At 37.1% G+C, this 24,952-nt stretch overlaps 1 protein-coding gene across 4 annotated transcripts in view; it reads left to right on the top strand.

Annotated features, from left to right (window-relative positions):
* The window catches only part of fndc1 (fibronectin type III domain containing 1), a 32,808-nt gene extending 22,654 nt beyond the window's left edge, over positions 1 to 10,154 (top strand). For all 4 annotated transcript variants that reach the window (XM_008397634.3, XM_008397633.3, XM_017302351.2 and 1 more), the window contains 8 exons: positions 616 to 765; positions 2,515 to 2,751; positions 4,376 to 4,484; positions 7,340 to 7,419; positions 7,630 to 7,659; positions 8,666 to 8,827; positions 8,908 to 9,030; positions 9,397 to 10,154. In XM_008397634.3, the coding sequence (XP_008395856.1) occupies positions 616 to 765; positions 2,515 to 2,751; positions 4,376 to 4,484; positions 7,340 to 7,419; positions 7,630 to 7,659; positions 8,666 to 8,827; positions 8,908 to 9,030; positions 9,397 to 9,512 (1,007 nt within the window). In that variant the 3' untranslated portion in view covers positions 9,513 to 10,154. The remainder of the gene's footprint in view (positions 1 to 615; positions 766 to 2,514; positions 2,752 to 4,375; positions 4,485 to 7,339; positions 7,420 to 7,629; positions 7,660 to 8,665; positions 8,828 to 8,907; positions 9,031 to 9,396) is intronic.
* Positions 10,155 to 24,952: the final 14,798 nt, after the last annotated feature.

Here is a 24,952-nt window from a genome sequence, read left to right as displayed (position 1 = left end):
AATGTCCTTGCTTATAATTTCAATCAATGTATTTTGCAGTTTCAAATCTCTGTTGTTATATAATGTCTAGAACCTAGCTTCTGCCAAACAGCAAGCTGAATGAAAAACTGCAGGGCCTGTTTTGTGTGAGAACTTACATTTACTTGGTCGCTTTAGGGGATTAGTTGCTCATAATATTCTTTTTTTTTTCTGTTTTGGGCTTGCCAGAAAAGTCTCACTGAGTTTTGAAATATTCTTAACGCTTTCTTGCCATGGCACCGTGCTGGTCAGCATGTATGTGGATCATGATGTAGCAGCACTGTGCACTGGTGCAGCCCAGGTCATAAACTGGGATGAAAGAGGAAGGAGTTTATTAAATGACATTACAGGTTTGATTGGTTAGGAGAGTTGTGAAATCGTTTTTGCTGCACGCACGGAAAATATGGGTAGCAAAATTACAGCTTTAGATGTTGATTACAAGCAAAGTAAGCTCACCCATCTATCCACAGTAGAGTAAACTAGTCCAGCGTTTTCATTTTACAGTCATTGTTAAGATTACAAAAGATAAATGCTTAGTTTGAGCAAAAATATTGTACATTTATTTATTAAGTACTGATTAACACGTACGATTTCTAGATGAACTGTTGGTCCAAACCACCTTACCACCAACTACCACCACAACTACTACCACTACCACAGCAATCCCAACTACAGAGCCACAAGTGAGGGTGTCCAACAGAGGGCCTGTATCAGAGTTTGATCTCAGCGGGAAGAAGCGCTTCACAGGTACTCAAAACATTTACTTCTGAATCCCTCAGCAAAAATAAATTAACCAGTCATGTCATTAGATGTTCCTGTTAAATGGCAAACACAAATGGCAAATCAGTTAATGACATGGTCGCAGTTCACTAAATTAAGGTATTTAGAGGTGGTGATGAAGGCTCACTGAAATTCAAATTCAGCATCAGATTTCAAGTGGATTTAAGTGGCTCTGAATGTGATGTAGCTGGTCAGAGTATTAATAAAGTGAGCAGTTAATATGAGCTTAATTTTTCCTGCAGTTCTTGCTCATTGCTTAAGTCTTTTTTTAGTACCTAAAGGACACAACTCAAGCCTTACTGCTGAAAAGGCTTGAATTTCAATCAACAATATTTCTGTGTTCACGATGAATACAATTGATTAATAATAAGTCAGATTTATATTCTTTTGGGGCAAACTACTTCCACAAGACAAGTAAAATACATTCAGGTACTTATTACCTTATCTGAATTTTGCTGCAGGGAAAATGTGTCACATTTTTTTATTCAGGGAATGAAAATTAATTTTCCATCCAACACTTATTGCTAGAAAGAATGATTTTTTTTTTAAATTTCTAATTCTCTCCTTGAGATCAAAATGTTGTCTCTTTTCGATAGTGTGTATGTTTTTAAATGTTCTTAAATGCATCTGTGTTGATGTATCTGTTTGATTGAGGAGAGCCAATGTTTAAACTCAATCTTAGGAAAAGAAGCCAGTATGTCACAACTGTTTGTGCAAATTGCACATGAGAAACCTCTTGTGAAGTGAAAGAAGGTGTTGCACAACTGTTCTCGCTGTCTCTGTAATATTTAATGGCTATCAAACTGACTTTGACTTTTGAAATTTCAACAACATCCAGCAATTTTTAGGGGTGACGAGACATCTGGTTACCATAAAATCAGATTTTGGTCCATCAAGGACGTTTATCACTCTCCCTGCAGAGAGGGGCCATTGACATCAACCTCTACAGTATGTTATCCTGGACTAATGGCTGTTTTTTACTTACAAACAGATTAAATGCATACTGTCACTTTCGTTTATGTTGATATTTGAGAGGAGCCTTTTAAAAAGTAGAATTTATGACCATGTCCTTATAAATACAATATGAATGAATCTGCTCCAAAGGCGAGCTGCAATGATGCAACGATGCTGAACACCCACAGATTTATAATTCACATGACCATGTGAAAGCCATCATTCTTCCACGTTAAAAATGGAAATCATAAAATTCGAAGTGTCTGGCCTCAGCGCAGATAGATGAGTCTGTTGGCTCAACGTGGAGACTTCCTCCTCCAAGTTTATTAGATTAATATTTTTAGGTCCACATCAGCAGCTTGCCAGTCCCCTGACATGCTTTAGAGAAAAAAGAAAGTGTCTGACAGAGACTCCTGCAGCCTTTGATTTCTGGTTTGTCTGAACAAATTTTACTCAAAAATATTCCCTAATCATTCTCAATATCTGAGGTGAAAATATTTTTGTCATAATTTGTTTCAGAGCTTATCTATTAGCTATCCTGAAAATGATTGTAACTGATACAAATTAAAGTTGTATATTTCAGTTATGATGTTTTTGGACCTAGACTTTGAACTATAATGTTAACTATTCATCTCCTGAACATCATCTGGAAATGCTGGAAAAGTAATTTAGAGTTTTATTTTAAAAAAGACATGTCTGTATTAAGACACATCCAATATCAGCATGCCTCACTGAAATAAATAACCTTGTTTTGGCCTTCAGCTCCTTTTGTGAACTACATCCAGAAGGACCCAGGTGCACCTTGCTCTTTAACGGAGGCTCTGGAGTACCTTCAAGTAGATGTCCTGGAAAACTTGATGGAGAAGGACCGCATGGCAGTCAATCAGAACCAGCCTCCAAAACACAAACCTCAAAACTTCACCGTGGTTGCCATGGAAGGTTGTCACTCTTTTATCATCCTGGACTGGGCCAAACCTCTGAAGGATGATATGGTGTCAGGTAAGGAGTTATTTCCCAAAATAACAAAGCTGTACTTGCTCATGTACCCCCACATTTCAAATGACGAAAACAAACATAATGTCAACTTTGAATCACTGGCTCTACTAGCAACACCTCTATTTACCAGAGTTTACACCAAATAGTTGCTTTCTTTTTACCCACACACAGCTATTAGTTGTTAACAAAGGTAAATAAAATTAAAAAAAATTTGTTTAATGCACTACATCTTAACCATTATGTTGTATGTTTGTGTAATCCTCAATTCCATAACTAGCAGAGGGTGCCATGCTGAATTTTGGGAAGGTGAGGCACATCCACTGACATAGGAGCATACCCTTCAGTGTAATCATTGCTATGTCCCTGTTTAATATTAGCAGAGCCCCATGTACTTTGAAAACACGTCTGCTTCCAAAACTCTTGAATGTCTGTGCTGCTGTGGAGACCATCCCCGTGGCCTTGTCACGTCGGTTTATATTTCCGCATGAAGCTCCACAGGTGAGGTTTTGCTCTTAAGAACAGGAGCCAAAAAAAGAGCCCCAGTGTTCAGCTAAATGGAACCTGTTTCATCAACCTCTTCTTTACTGCGGTTTGGCAAATACATTTAACATGCTTTTAGGCATTCCTCATGACTCACTTTGAAGAATTGGTCCCAGAAGTGTTCTGCGAAAACCAAAAAATCGTTTCTAAATGAACACATTGCAAAATGGTTGCTTTACTCCTACTGTTTCACATGGAAAATAAAAAAAATAAATAAATAAAATCTGTCAACCTGCATTATGACATAAGGAAAGGATGTAACAAAGAAAAATCGGAAGAAAACAACCAACTGTATGAGGCGTTCTGAGCTATCAGGGTAACAGTCTGGCCACACTGAGGAACAGTGTGTTTCCTTTGGCAGACAAACACAGTCTGCTGGTCATGCTGTGGACGACTTCATCCTCTGATGCATAAAACAGATAGATGGTGTACTGTTGCTTGTGTTTTCTTTTTCTCTTTCTTTTGAACTTCCTCTCCTCTCAGCCTGTTGAACTTTGCATGTAACTTGTCTCTTGAAAAGGTTTCTCTTCTCCATATTTTGCCCCCTTTACAACTACACGTGGAGTAATTTTAGATATTTTCTGTCTGTTCATCCATCCGTCTGTCCGTCTATCTATCTTATAAAGGCCGATGTACATCAGAGAGGGAATAAAAATGTGAAAGAAGAAAAACAGTCGCTGGTATTTTCCTTCTACGCAGAGAGTGCCCAGCTGTTTTGGCGCAGCTCCAGTTAAAACAGATGGAAAAGTCAGGAGGTCCAATAGACTCAATCGGTAGTTGAGTGTGTTGCAGAGGTGGTTACCACAATTTTCAAATGAATAACTGAGGGTCACGTGACTTGAAGAAACCGAGTAGCGTTTAGGGAATACTCAGTGCAGCCAAGCAAGATGGGAAACTTTATTCATTTTTAAAGAAACCCAAGACTCCTTTCAAGCGTTTTGGCAGGTCATAATAGTATGCGTATATTTTATTCTGTTTTTAAGTAGCTGCTATCAAATAAATTCTGAGTAGTCATCAAAAGTAAAATATAAAATGTAAGTGTTTCGAAGAAAAGGATTACAGTTTACTTTTGCATTGCTTCCTAAAGGTTACATGGTCCACAGTGCTTCTTATGACGACGTCCTCAACAACAGGTGGTCGTCCAGAATCTCCAATGGGACCCACCTGCCTGTGGAAAATCTCAAGCCCAACTCCAGGTAACAGATGTAATGGTGTGTGTTTGTACCCCTGCGCAATTCATGCATATTTGCTTTGCGAGAAGTTCATGTCTGGTGTTCAAGTGATTTACCGAACAACCTGCGACTGGGGAGGCATGAAAAGAAGAGCCAGATTTTAAAGAGATCTGCTCGGTTCTGATATTTTTACAGTGTAAGCTGATCTCACTGTGGGGTTTTCATTCCAGCGTTTTATAAAAGTGCATGTATGTCAAACCAGATTCATGCAGCTCAGAGTAGATTGTGAGCTGGACCCTGTAAAATTCAGAAAAGCCTTCTGAGTAAATTGGGTAAATGGAGGCAGGCACAGAAACAGATTTAAACCTAATGCGACACATGGCTGTAAAAATTCTCTTGGGAGCTTAGAAAATTGAACAATGTCAACACAGCACTTATTATCCAACCCTCACTAACAGATACAGCTAGCTGTGTCTGTTTCTGGTGTCAGAGTTTCCAAAACCTTGTTCTGCTGTTTTAACAATTCAATCATGTAAGCAAGAGAGCTGCTGCTGGAAACTCAAAGCCTATGAAAGTCTTTAGCAGATTTTTGTTCAGGGTCCACTTAAAGTTTACCCCACTGTCTACAACAGCACAGCTTACTTATCTTTATATTGACAGTGTTTGATCAGTTTTGATGTCTGCATTTACCATATTCTACTTAGCATTAAATAATAGTCAATTAAGCATGTGACAATATCTACCAACATTATGTAGTGGTATGGCTTCAAAATGGCAAAAACTGTAATTCCTAAAAAAAAAGAAAAAAAAAGTACTGGAGAACGTGCAAGAGAATGCTATTAAAAATGCAGGGTTGTCTCTTACCCACATGCTCCTGTGCACTACTGCTTGGATAGCAGAAAAGATGTTGCTACATTTTTCCCTTGTTTACAAGAAAGACAAACTTGGTGACTTTTTCAAGGTATAGATTTTGGGCAAGACAGGTTCATTTATGTTGCAATAATCATACACAGGATAATTCAAGGGCTTGCATAAAAAAACTGCATTTAAAATAAAATAAATCTAAGTTAGACATAGCACGAGTGAAATAATAATATTTGACTTTAAGTAGCTATGAAAGCAATTAGATTGTATTATGAGTTTGTTTGAAATACCTATCTATATACCATGATTCTGTGAAACAAAGTAATTTTCCTTGAAGATTATTCTTCCATGAGAATCTCATGTTGCCCATCCAAGTAACTAAATCAAAACACTATGTTTTGCTTTCCAATTTTATTGATTGGTTATTAAATAAATATCCCTTTATGGATACTTTCTGTATAATTTTGTTGTTCACTTTGTTCTTTGGCTTAGAAAGATATAAAAATAAAAAGTCTAAAACACATATTTATATTGTATACTAATATATTCATCCAATTTAGCATAAAGTAGTATGAATTGGGCTTTGTGTGGTGAAATGTACAATATACCCTGGTCTTGTCTCATACCTACACCCACATACTGTTTGAAAAATATAGTTTGGCTCTTACCAAACACCTGCCACCAAGCGCCACAATTGCATGCAGGTGTTTTCCACAAGTTTTCAAGTTGGGTTTTCCTTCCTGGCAGCTACTTTATACCAAAGATCGTATTGTGTTTTTTTTTAAGTTGAAAGCTCCCGTTGGTTGCCAGAAGTATTCAACCACAGCAGTATTACACCTCCCTGCATATCCTCACTCGGAAAATTCCTACTTTTCATAGGACTGGCTAAGTGGTAGAATGATAGATGAACCTCACTGATACTGTGTTATTTTAGGCTCCTCTAAGTTCCGCAGAGCATTTTACAATGTTTTTTCTCACTCAGAGATCACCACAACACAGATATGAAAACAATCATTTCAATCATTTTTTATTTATTTTTTTACTTGTGGTAAACCTGTGATGCATAATTGGATACGCATGTTCATAAAATCTGTTCTTGACTACTTGCACATGCAATTATTTTGTCACTCCAAATAACATCAGTCTTAAATGACTCGATTGTGTTGGTGTAGCATTTTGCACTCTGTTTTAACACTCTGTCTCGCATTCGCTGGACACAGTTCCTTCCTTTTGCCTTTTACATTACATCATCTCTCAGCAGCTGCATTGCTTTATTGTCTCTCGCTCTGAGAAACATTTTGGTCAATGTCGTCATATGGCCGTAGTGATTGGATCCAGGCTTGTGGCTGCATATGATGAAACCTTTTGGGTAGAAAGTGATGGACCGTATAGTAATATACAGTATATTCATGTACATAGGTACATAGGCCTCTCAATGTTGCAGAGTCAGAAAAGTACTGCATAAATCAGTCATTTGCAGTGGAAAGGTTTGCAAACGCTTCTAGCTATCTGCTGTGTTTTCATTGTGAGAGGACTTTATAATTCATCTCCCATCTAGAGACAGGGTGCGCTCAATGCATGAGTTTGTTTTGCCCTTTGGCAATAAAATGTGTGACATGTACTAAAGCTCTCAGTCAGAAATGTCTCAGTTGACTACTCTCCTCGCGTCCTTATTTTTCCATTTGCGCGCAACAATTAAAAATCTATTTAACTGCCTCACTCTTTCCACAGGATTCCCCCCCCCCTCACTTTTATATTCATCCTGTACGCTTATCTGTTGAGTCGATCTCTGTAAATGTTTCTTTTTCACTCTCAATCACCTTTTTCTTAACTCCCACTTCCCTAGGGTCCTTTCCGCAAACAGCTTCTCTAAGCCCTTGAATCAGAGCAACGAAAGCGTGCCAAGTCATCTGCTGCACTCATTATCTTTTCCAGTCATAACACATCGGGCAGAATGACACTGGAGCCACTGAATCCCTCATTAAATCTCAGCATTGTGCTCTTCTTGAATGCAGGTACTACTTCAAAGTGCAGGCCAAGAATGTGTTTGGTTTGGGACCATTCAGCGAGACACTAACCTATGTCACTGAGTCAGGTATGTCTGCAAAAAAATACATATGGAGATCCTTTTTGGTCAGTGTTAAAATATTCAAACCAGCTCTCTATGCTGTTTGTATTGTATGATAGTGAAGATACAAGATGTGAACAGGAGACTAGAGATTAGTGATCATTGTTTCCATATTCATTTCAGTATTTCAAAGTTCATTTTCGTTTTTGAATGACATTGTCATATTTCTCCTTTCAGATGATCCTCTTCTCATTGACAGACCACCTGGTGAGTCTCTTCACTAATATGTGATTTAAAAAGTAGTATCTTTAAAAAAAATCATTTATATGTTAATTGACAAAAGAGAGATGTGAACTCATGTACTAATTTATTAAAAGTGAAATAAATGTTATAAGACTTGGTTAATATATTGTGGAAGTACTTAGGGAATAGAAATTAGAAAAGCAGAAAAACTAAAGTCATGTTTCAGACTTTTCCCCTTTAGGAACCTTTTCCTGGAGTCTGGGCGAGTCTTTATTTTTTCCACTGTAGATACTCATGTAAAACAGATTGCCAAGATATAAATTTATCCCCCCCCAACACTTCACCCTGAACCTTCAGGATGGAAGCATGTTGATGCAAGTTCAAGCTCTTTTGCAACTCCAGACATTTAAGCTTAAAATTATTCATTATTAATGTTTAATTGTTGCACTGTGTCATTCTGCTAATAATGAATCTATCAGGAACATACACCTTGGTTAAGTGAAAAATAATGTTAAGTCTAAATCTGTCGGGGCTATGTATAATTTTGGTCGAACAGTTTTTTGTCAGTGACATTATAAATGAAGATAAATATCAAATGTTCACTGTTGAACATCTTAAGATTCAGAGGCTGTAAATCTTGAGGGGAAAAATATAACAATTCAGGGTTTTAAGTTGTTTGTTTCAATTTTTTTATGTTCTAAGGGACATAAAAAAACAACCACAACTCCCCCAGGAATATGTCGTCTGACAGATTTTTGCTCATAAGAAACAAGGCACATTGTCGTGTGTATGTGCAATTCTCTTTTAGGACACACCATTCCGAGTTTATTAATAAAACATCTGCTAATATTAGATGTTTGCTTTGAGTTTGATGCTGTTTTCATTCTGCCAGCTTAAAAAAATGCCACATGTTGTGGAGACAGCAACTATTCTTCACACTTTTTCAGCAGCAGCCAAGATAATAATACACCACAACTCCTCTTCTGTTTTTTTTGTTGTTGTTTTTTTTTGTTTTTTTCCATTTCATCAGGTGGAGAACCAATCTGGATTCCTTTTACCTTCAAATATAACCCAGTCCACAGCAGCTGTAAGGGCAGTCAGTATGTCAAGCGGACGTGGTACAGAAAGTTTGTGGGTGTCGTTCTGTGCAACTCTCTACGTTACAAGATCTTTATGGGAGACGGCCTGAGAGGTAACGCGTTAACTTAGAAGTGTGGAGTACTTCTAAAAATCTTGATTTATTCAACCTTTTGAATAATTTCCACTCCCCAGAGCCTTTTTACAGTATAGGAGATACATTGGGCCAAGGAGAGGACCACTGCCAGTTTGTGGACTCCCACAAGGACGGAAGAACAGGGCCAGCCTACCTCTCAGAAACTCTGCCTTCAGCACAAGGTAAACACAAACAGCTGCACACATGGTTTGTGACTTCTAATTTTTTCCATGCAGACTGACTATAAATAGTTAGGCTGCAAGACAGAAGAATTCCTTTTTTTGTTGTTTTTTTAATCTATGTTATGCACACAAATGCAAAATAAAATTTGAATGGAAACTTGCTTTGTATTGGCAGACTGAAATATGCAAGTTTTGTAAAAAAAATAAATAAATAAATCTTAAACCATTCACTAGCTGATTTCTTCTGTATTTTGCTAGATGGAAAATATTAGCAAATATTAACTATTGATTTTATTTAATTTTTTCACCAAAAGTGTTTGAATACCCCATAATATTCTGGTCTTTGGTAAATCCTCTATTTTACAGGATATTACCGCGCCTACAGACAGGAGCCAGTTGCATTTGGAGTCATTGGCCGGCGTACATCACATCCATTTGTGGGCTGGTATGAATGTGGGGTTCCCATCCCTGGAAAGTGGTAACTTTGTTTGAGGAGGAGACATTTTCCATGAAGTTTAACGGCTCAGCATCCTGCTACAGGCTCTCACCTGCTGGTTTTGTCCTTTAAAAACAGACTTTTACCAACAAGCACAAAAACACCACTATATTGTAATGTTGCTTCAAAAAAAAATACATCTATGTACTTTTAACTGCTAAATATATTCCATTACAATGCACTTTTTATATAAAGCAGTCTGTATATGAGAGAAAAGAAGTTTGGTCTTGCTTAGCATACTCAGTATTACAAAGTGTTCTTTTACTATTAACAGAGACAGGTCCTTACCCAGTGTTATTTATCTCATTGATAGCAAAACCACATGTGGTGAATCCAGTGACACTGGACCAAAATAGAAACTGCAAGATAAACTGTACAAACAAGCACTAGAGATGTGTATAGGTCTGTTCATTTTCTATCTATGGTATTTGTATTACGTATTGCTATGACTTTTTTTTTTACTATTTGTGTTCTACGCCCATCATACTGTTTTCAATACCCCCATTTGTATCTCCTTGAAAATTTTAATATTACAATGTAAGTTTTATATGTATACGGACAAAGAATAAAAGATTAATTATGTGCTCAGGAAATGTCAGACGTTGAATAAAGGTGCTATGACAAACAACTGCAATCCAAAAACAACAGTTATATTATGCTTCGTCTGCTACCAAATTCTGAAACATTACGCACATCTACCTTCACAATGCTTTTGAACATGTGGGAAAGACAGGCAGTGCAGAAAATCAAGTTAAAATTAAATTCAAATGCAGAGATTATTTCCTCTCAGGGGAGCACGGATCGCAGTTTTCTGGCCAATTGCCGATTACTGATCTTCAAAAAGGCCTGACCTGCCAATTTAAATTTTCATGGGTTTGTCTGAAATGTTGCTAAATATGGCAAGAAGGTTGCTGAGTTTGGAACAGTGGGTTGACTATTGTTAACTGCAGACATGCAGGCCTGACCTGATGAGTGGATTTGTAAGACAAAGCCAAAGAGGACAGTGACTGACTTTTAGACCTTTGTCGAGGATTGGCTAAATCGATTCCACATGCAAGTATCAGCCCATCACCAATCTCCCAAAATTAAGAAAATCACAGCTGATTTATTGGCTGGCTGAATTACCGGTGCGCCCCTATTTCATTTATTCAAAAAGGAAATTAAATGTAATATCTTCAAAGAATGATTGTGGATAATGATGCTTTGTATATGGAAGACCTCTCGTAGCGGTCAGTCTTGCTGTGAATCAGAAGAGTCCTCTGACTGAAGACTGCTGCTTTCACACACCGATTTTAAATTAATGGGTCATAAACAGCCGTCAGCTTAATTTCATGGCGTGCTGAGGATGTAGTTCAATAAGGGAAACAATGCCTCACACGTCACTTCTGCTCTTCAAACATGAAAAAGAGCATCATCAAAAAATGCAGCACATAAAACAGGCTGTGGGCAGGCATAATGTTGGCTGGAGGTTGCACTGCGATTTGTGGTTTGTGGTAAATTGTGTCAGGCTACAAAAGCTGGTGCAGTCTTGCACCAAACTTTCCAAACAGTAATACTTAAATTAGTCACAGGCATCACAAAGCATTTGCACTATTAATTAAGGTTATAATTATGCAAACTTCATTTGCAACTGAGTTTTCTATGCAACGGCATGTATCCGTTTTTTTGTTTTTTTTACCACTCCAAGAAACTGATCTAGTTTTCAGTGTTACACACGGAAAGACTCTTAGAGAAGAAAATGTATTAAACCAAGTGCAACCAGTTTTCTTTCCTCAGTTGTATAAGGCGTAATCCAATTACTTAATATGTTTGTTGGAACATTCTGATACATGCAGATGAAATCTTTCATGGACTGGCTTTCGTTTTTATTTCCCAAACCAGGTGTGGTGTTTCAAGTTGACTGCGCCATTTAAACACTAATTATTCTTAATCGGTCATAAATAACCATGATACAATAAGCAAAGTGTACACTTATGAACGGGTCAGCACCACAGTAAACTGGGTGGAAAAGTTCTTCCAACGGCATTGGATTACTGAAGGGGTCTGCTTTGTAATTGTTGCCAAGGAATCATTACTGCATTTATGGGATTCTGAGATTATTTCTCAGGCGTCAGATGGATTGTTGTTTCTCTACAGTTCAAAAGCGTTAACCCGTGCTTCTCTTTTCAGATCTTTCCTAAAAGTAATCATGACCATTTTTCTGTCAAATTTGATTCTGGGAACGATATTTATGATATTCAGAAGATGTTTAAACTCAGACTGTGCTGTGTTTTTCTTCTGCATTCACCTCAATAACAGAAAAGGCTTATTATGAGCAGGACTGTGTACTTCTTAAGAAGGATAAAGTATTTCGCCTGAGAAAAATCTAAGCGTTTTAGTGCTTGTTTTCAGATTTGCAGTAGACCAATTAGTCATCACTCTAATGGGCTATTAGTGCACATTGTATGCATTCTTTCCAGGTATGCTTGGACAGGGTGTAAGTCTCTGCTATCGTGTGTTTTCAGTGAGTGATGCATGTCTGTTTGCCCTCAAAACATTTTTATTGGCTGCTGCTATTTGACCTGGGTGGAAAAATATCGTTCATTTCAACCACAGTAAGAAAAACAACCCTTCTCCTGCACATAAGATGGGCCATGCAAATCTTTTTGGGTCAGAAAATGAGAATAGGAGCAGATGTAAGCAAAGGAAGAAAAGCAGAACGTTGTCTGGTGCAGAATTTTCAGACATAAATCTACACACAAGTGAGAGAAAGAGCAGTCAAAGGTACAACTAGAAAGGCCTGAAAGCAGGACATGCATTTCCACTCATTTTTCTCCTCTGGGGTTTTTCTGAGAGAGATGAGAATTCATGTTTTCATCAGCTGCGGAAAGTTGTTCTGATAGTGAAGCAGCAAAATAGTCCAAACCATCACAACACTACCTCCATGTTTGACAGAACATTCCGACGTATGTTCTTTTTGTGAATGTGTTAATGTGGATCATCAGAATATATTTCTTGGGGTGAGCTTTTAAATTATTTTTGGTCAGCACTTGGAACTCTTGCATAGATGCCCAAGTCTCTTTTCTCATATATTGTTTGACCTAAGCTAAGATGAGGCCTGCAGTGCTTTAGATGTTGTTCTCCATTCTATTCTGGCCTCCTGGTAAAAATACATTAAGTATTTTTTTCCCCATATTGAGGCAGGTTATTTTGAATAGCTTTTTTCCCCTGAATCACCATTTAAAATCCTGCATTTTATTTGCTCTAGTCTTCTTAGTCAATCTGAAATTTTGTTTGAAGATCTAAAACACTTAAATGTGACTAAAAGCAAACATGGAAAAGCTTTCTACGGAGGCCAGATACTTTATCACAGCAGTGTAAAATCACATACGTCGATGAAGAACCATGTTTTAGAGAAATTTCCATTTTCAAATACAAAGGCGTTTCAGTTTTACTTGCGACATTAATCAACTCCACCACAACAAGTCAGACAGTAAGCCATCACAACATTGCACTCGTTTCCAAGCAGAAGTAGAATGCTTTTCCTCATGCTGCCTGTCATGTTGATAAATTGGAGCTAGACTTTTGATGTCATTTGCCTTTTGCTTTGGTCCACAACCAGGAAATGAAATGAATCTCTTCCAGTTGACTGTTTGTGACAGACTCCCTTTGCACACCAGTTATTTTCACCAGGCACAATTGAAATCTGTTTTGGAGATCAGTATCACAGCTGCAGAATGACCTTCTGGTGAAAGCATAATGAGTCTCTCCGTCTTCTTGTACCTTTAGCAGAAGCACTTAACTTATAGCAGTCAGTGATCCATGCCTTTGTTGTGACTAATGACCTTTGTAGGTTCCCTAGCCCTAACTGTCTAACTAAGATTTTCCTTGCCTCTGGCTACTGAAAAGTGTTGATCCCACAACCGTCGACAGGACAAAGCAATTAAGTACAATAGATGTAGTTATCTATCCATCCTCTATGTAACTCGTTTGTCATCAACTATAATTACCTGAAGATTGGCTGTTAAATCACTTTCAAACTCCAGAATTCATGTTGTTATATAAAAGACAAAAAAAAAACACTTGGCTGCTGCACTTCCAGTGATAAATACTGATCTGTGATGGCAGAAGAGTATAGAAATATTAAGTATTGTATCAGTGTTTGCATCAGGGAAAACAAGGACTCACCTGTAAATCACAATGTACATTGGTTCAAAGAGTTTGCAACCATCTGACAAAAGGTGTGTTGTGTTTTATGGTCATGTTGTAATACAATATAGTACAACCAAAGTTACCCTAAAATTGAAAGAAAGCATTGAAAACCATTCCAGTACATGATGAAGCTCTCAAGTTATCCTGGAAGCTTCGGCCCCCTATGGTACGGTCCCCTACTGTAAATGACTAAGAGCCAAAAACCAATTCAAGATTCCAGGTGACCACTGAATGTAATGATCTTAATCTGGATTTGAAAGGCAAATGGTTGTGGAGTTGGCAGCTGCTTGCTGTGAGAATTGACTCCTGGGGATGAAAGGTTCTAAAGTCGTGACATCTCTCTATCCAATAGCACTGGAGACTCAGAAGGCATTCCCAAGCCAGAAGGGATGCATAGTACCTTAATCAAGTTGTGGTTTTGCTCTGGGCTCTTCTCCAGATGGGAAGCACCCAGAAAACCGCCAAATATAAGCATCCCGATCAGATGCGCAAACCACCTCATCTGTGGTTTTGATGCTACCAGGGCCCACCCAGTTTGTGGTGACCATGGACAGGATCTCAAGGTGTCGTAGAGAGAAACCGTGTCTGGTTTGGGAATTTCAAGGTCCAATTTCTTTCGTTCTCTTAAATGCATGACACCTCTGAACGAACTGGAGAAAGTTGCAACTGAGTGTGCAGGAGCCAGGATGAGAGTCAGCGAGCTAAAATGTTCAGATTCTTTCCTGTATTGCCACTGCTATTGCTTTTGACTGAAGGAGGGGAAAGTCTTAAGAGAATTTAGGGAGATCAAAGCAAGGACTGTGTAACCACATAATATGAAGTGTTGACTATATATTCAAGTCAACACGTGTACAAAACACTGAGTTTTCAGTTTACCTAGGAATGCTGCCATTTTTGTCAGTCATCAATAAAGGGAGAAAAATCATAAGTCAGCTGTTTCTGAGTGGTTGTCACATTATCTGGAAGCAGTTTTGGATGTGTGTGTAAGAAGTGCTGATCCCTAATATAAAAAATGGAGCAAAAGGCCATTGCTGCTTGATTGAGTCCAGGCTCTGCTGACTTTCCACACGTGGATCTTACATCATGTGTTCATCTCCTTCTCAAACTGTCCTTGCAGAGCCAGACAGCTCCTCTTGAAGTGATTCCTTTTCTTAAGAAAGAGCTCACGTCCATGCATTTGAATTTAACACTAAATTTGCGTAATTAATGGGAAGAGAAAAGAGTGTGGTTTTGAGCGAATGTAGATGTCATTCCTTTTCCACATGTCACCGTTTTCTTTGCTTCTTTTTGATTGAAGTGAGTCACACACACGCACACACACACACACGCCCGCACGCATCCACGCGCGCACACACACACACGCACACACAATGTGAGCTGGAAAACACTTTAGCTCCATTCTAGTGAGCTGAAATCATCACGAGAATCAGCTCAGGATAAAATACAGAAGAAGAAAATTAGCAGAAAAAGTTGAGAAACAGATACTTAAAGAGAAAAAAAAGCAGTGTAGTTTTTTTTTAGGTTTTCAGTATAAGTATTGTGCTTAATGTAGAGCGCTGTCAGACTATAAACCTGTTTCTATTTGTCTCTTCTTGTGGAATACTTAACAAGAAAAACATTACACTAAAGGTGCATGCTTAAAATGCTTACCATGAAATATTACAAATACATAAATATTCGGACATAGTCCTGTGGAAAAAATATAGACATCATTAAATATTCAGTACTTTAAAAATAACTTTTACATATTAAAAGTCTAACTTCTTTTTTACATCTGGTGATTTAATTACAACCAAACAAAAATGATGTTTAATTTTTGCAGATTAAAAATTTTTTGTAGATCTTTAATCTACAAAATATCTCACAGAAAATGTGTAATTAAGGATAAAATTAGGAATACCTAACATCTAACTGATAGTCCAATCTATGTGATTTTTAATGCTTTTTATGCTAAGGCTTAGAGCAAAACAAAGTTCAACATGGGAAATATATGAGAAATACAGACCTCAGTGCTGCATTGCATTTGATGAGGAAATAAAAAATCCAGACACAAAACTGTGACAATATGGTGATATGGAGGATTAGAAATGAAAGACAAGAAACTGCCATGAAATAGGATCTCTAATCTTTGCTCATGATTTCAGCAATGTTCTGACATGATGCTAAACAATAAACACACTCTCAAATTAAAAGAATAACTCAATTTCATGCTTTACACACACGCACATACAAATACACACACAGTTCAGAGCAGAAAAAAAACAAACTGACATGTTTAAAGTTAATTACCAGGTAACCTGGTCAGGCTGAGGAAATGTCCTGATTCTGTCAGCAGTTCGAATTATTTTAAGACTGGAGTGTTCAGACTGACTTCAGGCTAAAAAAAGTGTCGCTAGTTTCAGACATTAACTCAGCTGGTGAAAGATGTTTTCTTTAGCATTAAGCTTCGACAGTGACTGCCACAGACCATCTTCTGAGGTTTTGTGTGAGGTCTGACTCACATTTCACATTTTCTGTAAGTCAGTAAACACGCTGTGACAGTATGCTGTCCATACATGAATGTGGATTACTAATTCAGATAAGACATTTCACTTTTTAACGCGAGCAAATCCCCCCCTAAACCCAGCGTCTTTTAATACAATACACTGTTTTATTGGTCCCCAGTTAACAAATACATATTTTAGGAGCATGAGTAATTGTTTCCCAGACTTTGATTTCTTCTAGTCACAGCTGCTTTGACAAGCTCTTATTAAATAAATCTGACAAAGATCAAAATGAACTGAGACTTTTCCTTAGCTCTCAGACATGACAGGAAGCAGCTTCAGTTGCTTTTATTTCTGTGACTGTTTTTGCTATTTTAAACATATAGATCCTCTATAGCATTAGATTCTTCCTTTAATGTTGAACAACATATTTTCAGTCATTTTCTGAAGATTGACCCATACATGAAACCATGAATACATTTAACATGTTCAACAAACACATCAACAGCACTGGAAGTGACTAATTTGATTGCGTCAGTGGACTAACACCAATGCAAACGAATGAGACAAAATTAGCAGGTCGTTATCGTAAAAGTGAAAGGCAAACATATTCTGGTGGATGAAGTAAATCCAGTATTATTAATTTTTCAATGCGTTATTGACCATCAGGTACTTTCCTTCTTTTTGCAATGCGTGTTTCTTATGTGAACTTATCATTTAGGGGCTGTTACACTGTTTTCTACCTTTCCAGGTATGTTAATATATTGAAATGTACTGAAGGTTCATTTGTTGTCTGTAAATATGCCTCTAAGGTTTTTCCTTAAGACTTCTGCAGTTTTCTGCTTTGGTTAAAAAACAGGTGCTTGTCTTATGCTCTGCTTTGTACAGAAGGTCTGGGCCTTTCACAAGCTCTGACTTAGAAGGCTTAGTCTCTGTTGAGGTTTTAAATTTTACCCAATCACTAACGTTTGTCAGTGACATATAAAATTGCCTGCATTGAAGACAGCTAATCCCCTCGTGCAAACAAATTTGTGCCGAGCTGAACGAGACAGCTGTTAATGTTAATTCAATATTTGCGGACTGAAAGGTTTCATTCACTTCTGCCACTGTCGTTGCTAAAACAGCCATACTGCAGTTCTAAAACAGTGCAGGAAATTGACATCATTATTTGCAACTTCTCCTTCTGTTCCGGTAGAAATTCTACTGCAGGGAATCCAAGTCAATGGGAGAAAGCCCAGACTGAGCTCTGAAGTGAGATTAATGTCAAGTAGAACTGCGTAGGAAGGCAGTGGATAAGCTAATAGTTTCCCTAAGTTTCCCCAGTTTACCTAGTTTCCCAAAGAACTACAGTCACATTGTCTCTTTGTAGGTTTCAGACAACATGTGAACAGCTTCCTATATCTGGCAATGCACCATGACTTGTGTCCTTTAAATTTTGAGGCAGAGTCTTTAACGGCACACCTCCCTATATGGCCGTCTGCAGCTTTTGACTGTGGCTAAATTCTTCATTCATACCTTCCTGTCTAGGTCACTCAGGGCATAAAGGCTCATATTTTAGATATGCTACTTAAACACTGACGTATACCTGTGTTTTGACTTTTCAATATCAAAACAACAAGTATTAAACCAGTACTAAAAGCTTCGTTAAAGCTGCAGTATGTAACTTTTACTTAAAAAAAATTTATTTACATATTTGTTCAAACTTTCACTATGTTGTGTCAGTATAATATGTAACAGATAATTTGTGGCAAAATCAATCTCCCCTACTTTCTCCCAGTGCTATTTGCAGAAATACACCAATCAGAGCCAGGAGGAAAGTCTTGGGCTGTCAATCATATTCATGTACACAATGCTCAATGTGTTAATGGAGGAGCTACGTATGTCTGCAGATACCAGATTATCTGTTCCATATTATACTGTCACGACATAGTGAAAGTTGTAATAAATGTCTTTTTTTTATTTTTATAAAAGTTACATATTGCAGCTTTAATGAAAACTTAATTTGAAAGCTGCTTTCTATTGTCAAAAACAGAGGAAATCTGTTAGGGTGCAAATACATTTTCACACTTATTTTCACACTTAACTTTTTTTTTTAAACTTTTCTATTTAAAAAATCTTAAGGTATTTAGGTTCCAAATATCTGTATGATTTACTCAACGACATCCATTCATTTGGTACAAAACAGTCGGCTTCCTGATGCGTTTGTCTTCACCAATGTCCTCGCTTGTTCGGTTTCCCATAAAAACGTTAAATATTTTGCCTATTGGACCTTAAAATACACAAAGCAGTTTGTTTTTTTTTACAAAATACGAAGAAGGAAGGCAACACAGCAACTTAACCAGAAGGATTTAAGTGCGTTCACTGTCAAAAAGTTGAGGATTTAATATGAACCCGACGTTACATAACATCCATCTAACTGATAATGAGCTCATATGACAGTGTGTTCCAGATCTTGGCATGTAAATCTCGTTAAATCAGCTCCACCGCTCTTGTTGAAAGCCAACGTTGCTCAGATTTTCTGTGACATCATTTTTAAATTCCACCTCTGTTGAGATCATCATTGGTAAGTCTGTGCCAGCAGGTTTCTTATTTTTTAAAAAGTAAACATAAAGCTGGCAGAGCTTCTTTTTTTACATTTTGAAAATGTATTGTTTTGGAATGGATTGCTTTTAAAGCACTTTTCAACCTAAGTGTCCCAAACGTATGAGTTCATCATAATTCCTCGAGGGCAGTAAACTGCTCTGATACTACTATACCTGGCCAAAAGCACACAATAAAACGTCTTGTGAGCAGATTCATAAAGCAAATAGAAAGGAAGTCCAGGCAAACTAGCTGAATCTACAAAACCTTTCGATTTTATCACTGCAAGTTCTGTCCAAGCAAATTTATATCAGAATAAAAGATACGGTTTTAGTTTCCAAACAAAATAACAGAATGAATGTTTATTCGATCCAAACAATCCGGTTTAAATATATTTTATGACTAAAATTAAACCCTGATAAATCATTTCACTTTTTCTACCTTTCTACATTTCCAGCATTCAATCTCCTTGAGTTTGTACCACCCATGAATTGTGTTGAATCTATTTTTTGACCTCAGTTATCCTATTATCTTGACATTTTGTCATTTACACATTTAGATAAATAGAATCTTGTTGTACAAATATATTAATTAAGAGAAGAAACAAGCACACTCTGGCATACAGTAAAACTAAATACTATTCATTACTTTTGTATTTTTAGATGCCAGTTTTACCGTCATGTTTCTTTTGACTGGTATTAATATTAATTTTATGGATGACCCAGTCAAAGGGCTGATTGAATCTGATTCAAATGAGATACATCGAACCGAACGTATGGAGAAAGGGAGCTAAAGATTAGGATGACGGCAACGAGGTCTTCCAACCTGAAAGACTTGGAAAAACTTAAATAATCAAAATATGGAAGTAGAAACATGCAGAAAGCTGGTCAGCAATTAGAGAGGCATTGAAAAGAAATGTTGATATTAGTCACACTTCCTGGGTTCCTGGATACTTTGTTGTAATGACAAAGGTTTAAAACACAGAAATATTCCTTTATCAAAAATGACACCCATCATGCTGAGAAAGCAGACTTCTGACACTAATTTTAAAAAAAATAATTTTTTGAAGTTTAGAAATTCACCAAAAGTCTGCATCAGTTCTGCACTGAGTTAATTTCTGAATAAAACACAATAAACACTTTCATAAAAGTCTTGCATGAAGCACAATAAGGAATGAATCCCATACTCCACCCTAATAAAAAGAAAAATACTCCACTGTCTGGTTTCTGGTATAAACACTTTTGTTTTTTTATTCAAAATAATAGGGAAAAAAAGATTCAACTAGTGGTGAAGTTTCTGGTAATTTTACGGAAAGTCAGACCAGATATTGTGCACACAGCGAAAAACATTGAAATCACCACAATAGCTTAAATTATAAACACACTATAAAGTCAGGGATAACTAACGTTTGCTCAAAATAAAGCAGACATTCATCAGCGTTCGACTTTGGCAGAGAAACGGTTTGGATTTGTTATTCCTTTTTCTCAGTTCATTTATGAAGCAGAGAAAATGTGACACACTGACTTTTCCCTCTGAGGTGTTTATAGATGTTATTCAGATGGACTCTGTCACCATTTGCTTCTAGGTTTTTGAAGGTGCCTTGCAGCTTGACGTAATCCTTCACGGAGAGTGAGGCTCGGCCTCCTGACAGGGCTAAACACGGTGTGATTGTAAATAATTATCAGCATTTGTTTTAACCTAAAGTGGCACATCCGCAAAAGTGCAGAGCTCACATGTAGTGGAGTTATTTTTCATATGACCTCACGGTGTATTGTGCATGTCAAATACACCTTATCATAAAGTAAAAGGTGCCATGTCAGCTGCGTTAGCCTTGAGTGTATCCGATTTCACACAAATAGTGCCTTACATAAATATCCATACTCCCTATAAATGTATTTTTTTTTATTTTTGTCACATAATAGATACATTTTTACCAAAACAAATCTTTGTGGAATGTGGTTGTATTTCAGCCCCAATTAGTAAATGTTTGTAGAACTCCCTTCACTGCAAATAAGTTCCTTTGGTATATCTCTCGCTCTGCATATTTAGAGAATTACCTTTTTTCTTAATGTTTTTCTTTTTTTTTTTTTTTTCGCAAAAAAGTCAGGACTGGAAAATCAGGACATTAGCTGCTAATTGACATATCTATAGTAGCTTTGGCTGTATTTTTCCCTTCCTACTCTGCTGGAAGGTGAACCTCTAACTCAGTCCCAACTCTTTTTTCAGCCCCGAATGAGGTCTGCTTCCCGAAATGCTGAATATTAAAGTTGAGTCAAGTCAAATCAATTTTTAATTATGTAGCGCATTTCATGCACAAAGGAGCACAATTTAGCTCCCTCCATTTTCCATTTAACAGTGACTAGTTTTACTGTCCATGGAGAAGAAAATCATCTCCACAGCTTGATGCTGACGTCACCCTTTTTGACTGCAGTCAGCAATTTAACTGGAACAAAAATGTCATACAATTGTGGGATAAACACACGGGCGATATTTTTATATAGATCTGTCTATTAGTTTCACTGTACAAAAACTAAAAAGAATAAAAGAACAATGTTACTTTTAAATCCAATCCCTGTAAGCCAAATTCAAAGTGTCATGGAGCCACTTTTATTAACGTCAAGTCTCATGGTGTCCTGTTGTCCTCATTTTCTTTGTATAGGGAAAACACATACAAATTTTGGTCATTTTGACCAGAGGACAACAGGAGGGTTAAGATGGAAAACCACATCTTGGTAGGTTTGTAGTTATCTAATATAAGTATCAACTCTCTCCATTTTTAGATGGTTAATGACAAAGCGATGAGTGAGAATGCTTGGAATGCTGAAATGTAAATGCTATTTAGGGTATTTGGTTGGATATAAATCCACACAAGTTTTTCAGATATAAGTTTGCAAATATACATTTAAAACCATGTTATGTTTTGTTTTTGTTGTATTTTTTTTTACTTCACTATTATGCACTACTATGTGTTGATTTGTTCAATAAATTACCAGTAGAAACACTGAAATTGTGGTTTTAAAATGACAAAATGTTAAAAAGCTCAAGTGTTATGAATATTTTTGCAGAGCTTGGTATGTAATTCTTATGTAAAATCAATAATTTCTCTGCTCACGCCCATTTCCCCCCATCTTCTGTCCCCACTGTTTTGATTTCTGGTGTTCAGATGTTTTTCTATTTATGTCACACACTGAGGACAAAAGATTTTATAGATGTTTATTTGAAACAAAACATAATCAGTCTGGTAGTTGTGCTCGCAAATATGTTGTTAATTATCACTTAACTGCCTTTGGAAAGCACTTTAGGGAAAGGATTTATTCAAACACAGAAGGACCCTTACAGCTGTGGAATAAATAGAAAGGTAATTACTTCTGCGCTCGCTGGCAAATGCTCGCCATATGCCAGCAATGACATCACAGATAAACACTGTAAATACAAAAATAAAGTTCACGTATAAACACACCTTGTCCCAATGATCTGAAGAGAACTTTGTTCCGTAAATACCCTCATGTACAAATCCAAAACTAAAGATGTATAGTAAGCATTGCTCTTCAGTGCTCTTGGCAAATATTTTAGTTGCAGCTCAACACTAAATCTAAATTTAAAAAAATAAATAAAACACACAAATACAACACACTGAAAAGCCATTTTATAGCAAAATTTTCCCCAAAGTCTTATTAACCACTCAGATTTTATAAAAAAAAAATAAAAAAAACATCCACATTGTGCAGCCAGGAGATGTTGCGAAACAGCAAGATGAGTTTGTCTCAGACTGACTGGCTGAAACTCTGTATGGAAAAGTCACATAACAACAGAGGCTGCCTGTCCTGACTGGCTGAGCCAAGAAACAACCAGCAAACAGGAGCTGTGAAGAGGGAGCTCAGCATGGAAGCTTTATGGATGTTGTGCATTCAGGGTTCACTTTGAACAGAGTCTGTCGGTAATCCAACAGTAAATCTAAATCCATGCAGCACTGCCGCGGGGAGGACAACCTTTGACACTGTGAGTCCATCTCAATTTAAGGCTTAAGTTTCAACAATGTAAAAGTTAAATGCATAAATATGGTTTCTGAGGTCCCAAAGGAGCCATTTGCTTCAAGAAAACATCAATAACTTTTACATATCTGTGCTGTAGTAAGTGAAATAGAGTTGACAGTAGCCGTTTTCAAATTGTGGTGAATGTAGAATTAATGGAACATTTGATACAAACAAATAAAGCAGTAGCAAAGGATGTACTAGTTTTATAAAAGAAGAGATACCAATCTGTATGTTGCCATGTTCTCACAATATTATAGAAACAAAACTAATTCATATGGTAAGAAAACTAGTACTATGTACATATTTTAAAAAGCTAGTACAGTCTTGTGGCACAGCTAACTGATAAATAAAGTTTGAAAAGGGGAGTTTGAAGCGAAAGTTACAATTATTTGTAGCCTGCCCAAAGGGTGATCAGCATCATCTGCTTTGAAAATAGAGCATATGGGACGGTGATATGTTAACCATTTCATTTTGCTGTTGTGCATTTTATCAAAAAATAAATAAAAAACTATATCTACAGACTTACAGACAATAAATTTCAATATGAAAAGTCAATTAATTTTAGTAACACCAAGTGAAACATTTAGATTAATGAGAGAACTGATGCTTAAATACCATTATATCTCTTAATTTTGATGATTTTTTTAAACAGGTGATGAAACATTTAAAATAAGAATATTACATCAAACCAAAAAAAAAAACTATCTTTAAAAACAGAAATGGGGGCTTAATTGAAAAGCACGTTTAATACCTGCAGTTGATATTTTGAAAATGTACTTTCAGTCAATTTCACCAACACAGCAAGTCAGTTCCTGACGAGCCAAACCCTAAAAGTGTTATTTAGACAGGTTGTGAGAGTTTCGACTCTCTGACATCTCCTACTGAGGGATCTGGAGCCGCGTGTTTTGGTGAGGGGGAGGGCAGGCGATCAGACTCTCTGCTGACCTGATAAGCCTCTGAAGGGATTTCCTCTCTCAGGCTGGGGCTGAACCACACACACATATAGTAAATCAGAATGCTCCCGACTGAGCAGATGTAGAAAGCAAAGAGCAGCTTTTGTAGGAGATGGTTTTTCCTGAGGACTCTCAGGAAATAAAGTCTGTACTCCACCTTCTTTAGTAGCTGTTTGGTATTTGCCCCCCAGGTCAGATTATTCTGCATTTCCATTCTCAAAAAACAGAAGCTTGACTCCCTCTCCACACAACAGATGAATATCCGTTTTTCTCTTCTCAAAGTCAATAACCAGCTCCTTAGTTTTTCTGCTGTTGCCGATTATTGACTCTGCTCGATCCGGTGAGCTCGCTCTCTCTAGCCCCCATGATTAACCTGAGCAAAGCTGTGTCATCTGCAGACTTAATGATGCTGTTGCTGGGTTGATAGGGGTACAACATAGGCGGATTGTGAAAGCGAAGTTAGCACACAGTCTTGCAGAGAACTGATGCTGATACTGGGTGCAGTGGAGATATAAGAGGCCGTTCTGATCTTTCCGAGAAAACCTGGTAAGAAGGTCCAGAAAACTGTACTTACTCAAAATATCTTGGTCTGGTGTTAAAATTTGTTAGATAAATTAAACTTTCCTAAGTCACTTCAGGCCATTGAGATCTAATGAGTTTAAAAAAAAGAACATCAATAGTGGCATGTAAAAAATAAATCTGAATTGCAATGATTCGTTTTAACAATGGTGATAGTCAAAATGTACCCCTACCTCACCCTGGTAAAGTTATATACACACCTATACTACTTTTACATAACCTGCATATTGACAATAGCATGGAGCTAAGTTTTTACAGATATCAGTAATATCTCTAAAAAAAATAAGATTGTAACAAATTAGAGGAAGAGCAGAATAACCTTAAAAGGGAGAACATGGCAAGTAATTTCAACCTGACTTATTAAACTGTAAATTTTAGCATTAAAATATTACTGCTTGCAGACAGGGGTCTTGAACAACAGAAGTTCATCCAACATCCCCTTTCTTTTTTTTCCTGACGTGTTGCAGTAACAGCTGGAGCATTGCAAAACTCTAAAAAGTCATATCCAACAGATGTTACCCACTTAAAAAAAGGGAATAGTCTGACTCCCTTAGTTTGAAACTCGTTTAAGGAGCATGGCTGAGAATTTAGGGAGATACCGCAGCT

The sequence above is a fragment of the Poecilia reticulata genome, chromosome 21 (assembly GCF_904066995.2).
Source record: "Poecilia reticulata chromosome 21, P_reticulata-male-v2, whole genome shotgun sequence".
In the NCBI taxonomy this organism is placed as follows: domain Eukaryota; kingdom Metazoa; phylum Chordata; class Actinopteri; order Cyprinodontiformes; family Poeciliidae; genus Poecilia; species Poecilia reticulata.
Note: the sequence above shows the minus strand (reverse complement) of the source record. Positions and strands in the feature narration are given on the sequence as shown.